This window comes from Emydura macquarii, unplaced genomic scaffold (genome assembly GCF_026122565.2).
Source record: "Emydura macquarii macquarii isolate MOO-44397 ecotype Brisbane River unplaced genomic scaffold, CSIRO-AGI_Emac_v2 contig_587, whole genome shotgun sequence".
Classification (NCBI taxonomy): Eukaryota; Metazoa; Chordata; order Testudines; family Chelidae; genus Emydura; species Emydura macquarii.
In genome coordinates this window covers 12,826,796-12,833,740 of record NW_027130724.1, presented here as the reverse complement: position 1 = coordinate 12,833,740, position 6,945 = coordinate 12,826,796, and the positions used below count along the sequence as shown (strand labels likewise).

The window sequence follows — 6,945 nt, the reverse complement described above, 5'->3', positions numbered from 1 at the left end:
GAAAAATGATGGCAGAAGATTCACTGTTAAAGTGGGCAACATTTGGGTCCAATCCAGACCAAACCAGTCCATCTAACTCAGATAAGCTATGCAGCAGTTAATAGGGGCGTACCCCCTCCTGCATCATATCAGCCCTGTGACCATGATCAGAGAAATGAATAGCCTGTCAAAATCCCTCACTCTGATTTATTTCTGCCCTCTCCGTTAAACTGAGCTACAGCCAGTCCACCAGGGCTCCATGCAGAGTCTTAGTACAGCTTTGTTGGGGTGGAGGCGCATGGGAAAAAAAAAAAAAAAAAAAAAAAAAAAAGGAGGGGGAGGGGAGGGAGACAGATTGACTAGGCAGAGGAAAATCATCCATCCCATTCCTCTGCAACTCCTTGTCACCATGTGTTATTTTTAGTCTGGAGCAGAAAAGTTGGCTTGCTGCCAGAGCTAGGATCTAGAGCACAGGCAGCTGCCAATACACTGTGGGGAACATAGTCTTTCAGGAAGATCCGAAAGAAAAACAAACCACCACTGCACCTTTTCTGTGCCAACAAAGTTTACAGCGATCCCTAACACAGTTGGTTCTATTCAGATTTTCATGCCATGCCCCATACTATAACATGAGCACTTTGCAGAATTAGAGTTAAAGAAGATGGCCAATGTTTCCTCAGTCAGGGTTTCTTCACTGTGTGCCCCGCCCCTGCAGAAAAATCACATGTACGTTAATTACTAGCACAGAAGTTTGTGTATAATTTTTAAGGAAAGAAAGGTCAAAAGTGCACTTGGCATTTGGACCACAGCATACTGAGGTTTGGGGTACTTAGTTGCTGTGGGATAGCGGCATTCCAGTTTCAGGCCAGCCTCAAAGAAAGCTCCACTCCCTTTTTTTGCCCTTGTGTAAGAATTCCATGTTTCTGTTGCCTTAGCATGCCACAGTGCTCGAAAAGCAATGACTTCACAGTGGTTCAGATCCCAAAAAGAGAGGCAGTATCCTAAAGCCAGGCCATTTAGTGCTTTGAAAATAAGGAACCAGACCCTGCGTTTAACAAGGATATAGAATGAGTAGTGAGACTATAATTACTCAAATGCCCAGCAAAAAACTGTCTAATTGTAGACCATCTTAATGATTTGAGTGTTTCTCCTAGAACAGATGGGATCATGCCAGGAGAAAAAAAAAATTTTTTTTTTTTGAAGTGTTTTTCTCTGCCCACCTAGAGTTTAATTTCAGACTTCCTCATTTATGTGCTGATTTATGTGCTAGAATAACTGGGTAACAGTGGTTGTCAGCTGTGACTGACATATCTGTGTATATCTGTATATAAATGAGATTTGAGCTCATGAAGTCAACCCACAAAGAAGGATTCAAACTATTTTAGAAAGCATTTCCTTGAACCCACCATATCCTAGATCAGGAAGGGTAGCATTATTCCATTACCAACCATATTGAATTCTAGGGAGGGGTCCAGGAGGTGGCCCTTTATCCATGGATAATTTGGTCATCGGCAGCTTGACTTTTATGCATCTCTTTTTAAGCTGATTACTTTCTATTCAAAATCCATTATGCATTTACATTTGAACTCTCTTGGTACCACATTAGGGATTATGAAATATATAGTGCAAGACAATGAACCAGTCTCTGGAGTATTTATGGGAGAATCCCTTCTGCCCTATGATCTGTACACACAACATAGACAGGGATTCCATACCTCTTTGGTCTCAGGTAACCAACTTGCTTTTCTTCTTGCACAGCAGCACAAAGGCGGCTTCATTCCTCTGCCACTGCACTATGAACAGATAAAGGCTTGGTGGGCCCTGTGCTTGCAAACAGGAGGACAAACTGCCATGCTGAATTGAACGGTCAGATGAACTACAGCAATCCTATTTCCCATCTCCAGCAGTGGCCTGAACTAAATGCTTCAGTGGAATATGTGAATTCTCCTCAATATTAATAATTACGCAATAACACGCATATAGGAAGATTCCACTTCCCCCTGTAGTTAGTGGATGGCTTACATTCTGAAGCTTGAATGTTTGTGTATTTATCCTAGGTAACGTGGCGCGCACAGCATGCTGGCACAGCAGATCCCGGAGCTCTAACATTGTTCAACATATTACAGCTGAGTTGAAATGTAACTTACTAATAAGTTGCAACAGATGGAACAGGTTGCAAGGCTCCATTCAACTGTGGCAAAAGAGGGGCTGTATATGGAGAAGGAATAGTGTCGAGTTCTCACTCTGTACCTTCTCTGTCAAGCGTACTGAAGTTAGCCCAGATCTGAAAAAGCATCTTCATTAATGATGAATTAACTTCTAAAATAAAGGGAAGACCACACATCTAAAAATGATTAAAAATGGATGAACCTGCAACTTTAATTTTTAAAATTTGTGCATAAGTCTGACTACTTAATTCACACAAAGTTGAAAGTCTCTAGAGAACTTAATTTGAGGCTTATGAACATAATGCAATACCTTACATTTAATGCCTTCCCATAATCCCAAAGTGCTTTACATATTTAAGAAATAAAACCCCACCATCTTTGCAAAAGGCCATCATTTCTTAGACTGGGAGAATGTAACATATCTGCCAGACATTCCATGGGACGTTTATTTCAAATTTTCTAAATATTACTCAAATAATGACCATCACCAACTGATAACACTGGCTGTAAAACAATCATTTCTCAGAAAAATAACCATGGTGTGAATGCAGTGTCAATGAGCCAACCAAAGCTTCTGACTGCAACTTAAGTTCCTCTACTATGAATGTCTCCTAGCATCACTCCTAGTACTAATCTGGCTTGTTATACAAAATCTAGTTGTCTTCAAGGTAACACTGGTTCCAGAGCAGAGTTATAGAATTTTTTTTATTGGCAGAGCAATCAACAATTAGCATATGCCAAAACATAACCAGGATCCAAGAAGCTTATTTTTAATGGTCTATTTTGTGAACTATCATTTCTTGTAGTCCCCTCGTGTTAGCCAATGGTCACAGCATTGGTTGAATTAGGAAGCCATTTCTGTTTAGATGCTTTTCAGTCAAGTCAAGCTTATATTACTGTAGGCCAATTTCAAGCTCCTGTCAGGTTGAAAGCAAGTATGTAAAAGTTTGCCTATATTGTTTTATCTCCCTTCCAGCGATTGTTAATCCTTTCTCCCAAGGAAAGATTCAGTTTTTGAAAAGACAAACAAAGGTGCAATGTGCTTACCTATTCATAATGGTTAGATCATCTTTAATTCTAGCACCTCAAGTTATACAAAGGTATGCTTAATAATCAAACTTCATAGAACTGTTGTACACATTCAATAAGGTGACAACTGTGCAATACCACTCAGTATTTCAAAAATCAGAGAACGTACTCTTGAATTGTTTAAACACAATCCACAGAACTCAAAATTCAAAAACCATCCACAGTTAAACTAAACAGTCATTTAAAACTCTTACAGTTTAATATAGTTCACATAATGATCAGTCTTTCATAAGGGATACTGAAAATGATTTGAAAGCATGCCAAACGTTACTCTCTAAGTCGAACAGGCACATGATTGGCCATTGCTGGGTACAACCAGAACAGTAAGGAGAAGTTCTACCACAATTCAGCATATCCCACATTATTTTGTCAGTTAAACGTGAACCGTGAGAATTAAATATTCATCTTTACATATACACAAGTTATGCTGTGAAAGCATATTTGCTTACAAACATATAAAAATACTTGTTAACTAGTTTGATAAGAAAATAATGTATAAAAGTATATAGCAAAAACATTTAATCATCTCTGACAATGGAAAGATCAAATTCATCTTTTTATATTACATGGAACAAAAACAGCTACAATTTTAGTTTTCTTGAATCCCTTACCCGAAATATATCAAAGGAAGACGCTTGATTTCCCTTCCCCTCCCCCAACAATGATGTGAAATTTTCTAATAAACTGAAACGGCTAGTCCAGAATGAGCCCAGGTATTTGGCCACATTATAATAGTAGTAGTAGTAGTAGTAGTAGTAATAATTCTGTAGCTGTTCTGGATCCATAAAATAAATACAGTAAGTAGACTTTTGGCCACTGGAAAAAAAAGCTGCAGCATAAAGAAGAGCTGAAACATTTTTGCTGATAAAGAAATTCAGTGTTGGTTTTAAGGCTAGCTGAATTCTGAAGTCTAATTTAAATGAAGGGCAAAAAGCCAATACACTTTTTTTTTATTAAATACACTCTACACTTTGATTAGAGGTCTCCTCCTTGATAGTAGCTAATGAAATGTCAGAAGTGAAAATAAATTAATTCAAATAAGACAACTTTTATGCTTCACTTGCATACCTTGTCCTAAGGTTTTTTTCATCTCCTTTACGAATAAAACTCCACAAGGTGCAAGCTCTTAAAAGGGAGAGAAAAAAAGGAACTGAGATTTTAAAGAAGCAGCCTTAGTGTTTTGTTTTGAAGTCTGCCCTGAGATGACTGAGTTGTCTTCAAGGACCGCATTCAGCCAGCTTCTTGGACTAAGGCTATTTTGGTGACCATTTATAGGACATGGCATAAAAGGCTAGACATACCAAAAGTGATGCAAAACGGTGGAAAGAAAAATTAATCTGGCAGTTGATAGCTTGATTAATGGGATTTTTAGAAAATGACACAATGACAGCCTTTCTTGTCTTTTTCTTTCCGCGTTGGTTCTGGTGAAGGAGGGCATTCTTGTTCTTGAAATTTTCTAAAAAAAAATGAAAGTTGAGATCATATATTAGTCTAACTCAAATTCACTATATTATTTTAGTAAGTTAACTTATGATAATTTTGCTATGGCAAAGTTAGTCTCAACAACCCTGACCTTTGTTGACTAGACATGTTCCAGGATTTTTAGATTATTATTATATTTGTATTGAAGCAGCACCTAGACATGGTGTACTAGGTATTGTACAAACATAAAAAGAAAAAGAATCCCTGCCCAGAGATATTACAAGTACTGCTGGTGAATACTATTAGGCACATTTATTATAACAGTTCATGTCAGATCCAGCAAGGTTTTCAGGTAAGGTCAGATTGCTACCCTCGTGGCATGCTCAGAGGTTTAAAAGAAGATATTGTGCCTTTAACCAAAATCTAGACAATGGCCCTGTATTTGAACCTCAATGTTAATAGCTTACATAAGTAACGAATTCTTGTGGATAAATCTCTAAGATGTCTCTTTGCAAACCACATGTTACAGAAAGTCCTTTAATCCTGGTTCTTTCCAGGGGTCATAAGCAATAATAAAGACTGATCAACAGTTATAATTCATGTCTGGTTCTAGAAGCTACATAAACCAGTATTAGAATCAAACATCTCTGTTAGCTCTTCTTACAATGCTTCTAATAACCAGGGCTTTCCTTTAACCAAAAGGGAAAATTCCATGAAATAGAGCAAGTTACTCTGATGCAATTTAGATGGTTCAAAATGGGTTACTTACAGCCAGTTTGACTGATATAGCCAACAAGGTTGGTTCTGAGATACTATTCTGAAATTATTCAACATCCAAATGATGACATAACACCCTCTTTGAAGAAGTGAAATAGACATGTTTGTTTTTGAGTCCCATTTAAATTGAAATCAAATTTGAATTATAATTTTAAAAATAAAAGAGGCAAATCTATGGAGTATAGGATGAATGAAGAATCTATATTTTACTATCGTCTGGTACAGCCCTTAAAGATATATTCATAGTCTTTAGCCTATGACCACACTATAAATCAGATAGCATATTTTCATCTGAATAACTATAGCAAGATACTACTCTGATGGGGTTTTGCCTCAAAACCAAAATGCACCACTCGACCAACAAGCCAACCAGGGAAAGAAAAGTTTGCACCTTTTGACTAGGCTATGGGATTTTAGGTAGAAGAATTCCCTTCCTGAAGTGCAAAATCATTTTTTCTATGATAGGTCATTTATTTTTCCAGTTTTACCCAGAAATTGTGTAAGTGTATTGGGAGCGTCAATCTGCAATTGGGATTCATGTCCCTGATGGCTAGTAAAAACCTATTGGGGAGGAATTAGGTCAGTTATTGACAGATTGATAGCATCCTGCCCTCCAGAAAGGAAGCAACGTCCTTCAGTTGAGATTGTAAACCTTTTTCAAGAATTCTTCTCTAGACAGAGAGAAGACACTAGTAACCTGAGCCACCTTTTTCCATGCTGTTCTAGAAGGACCATTATGTAACCACACACCATAGTTATCCATGTTTTGTGAAATCCTATTGGAATCACAGCATTGCACTCTCCGTGGAGCTTTCTTCGATACTCCAAAGCTTCAGAAAGCTCAGGTGGTGGCTTTTTGTTTGCTTAGTAGCTATGGCCATAGGGAACATAGGTACCTGTGCTCCAGAATTTCACTGACTTCCTATTCACTTCTGGTAGTTAGTCAAGGTATTATTTTTGGCTTAAGTACATTGCCATGACTACAGGAAAGGAAGAAGAGAATGCTCTCCCTCCTCCCCTTCCCCCCCCAACTTTGCCTGCTCTAATGGAGTTTAAAATGCACAGATTCGTCTCCCCCTGCAAAACACAACACCCTGCAGCTGTTCCCTCGGCAATGCTCTCTTTAGACCAAACTATTCTCAGTCTCCCCCTCCACACAACTCCTGCTGACTGTAGTACTTTAGGAGCCAGCTAACACCAACAATGCTTTCTCCTCCTGCCCTGTACCATATTCCTCCTTCCATGCTGAGGGGTAACAGGAGTTAAAAGTTGGAGGATAAGGGAGCAAAAGGGGAAAAAAGTGAAAGGGAATGACAGAAGAGCAGGAAAGCCTGGTGAGACAGGGAGGAAAGGCAGAAAGAGTGTGACCCAGAAAGCACAAGCTCTCATGTAGTGGACAGTAGAGAAAGGAAAGGAGGCTGCATACGTAAGGTAATGAGGCAAATTTATGAAACATGGGTGCATACATGCTCTGTACTGTCTCAGAGACAGAAGTTTGCTTAGAGCCAGC

At 38.6% G+C, this 6,945-nt stretch overlaps 1 protein-coding gene across 4 annotated transcripts in view; it reads right to left on the bottom strand.

Moving 5' to 3' along the window:
- Positions 1-3,190: 3,190 nt before the first annotated feature.
- The window catches only part of RRAS2 (RAS related 2), a 73,383-nt gene continuing 69,628 nt past the window's right edge, over positions 3,191-6,945 (bottom strand). For all 4 annotated transcript variants that reach the window (XM_067540730.1, XM_067540728.1, XM_067540729.1 and 1 more), the window contains exon 6: positions 3,191-4,692. In XM_067540730.1, the coding sequence (XP_067396831.1) occupies positions 4,605-4,692 (88 nt within the window). In that variant the 3' untranslated portion in view covers positions 3,191-4,604. The remainder of the gene's footprint in view (positions 4,693-6,945) is intronic.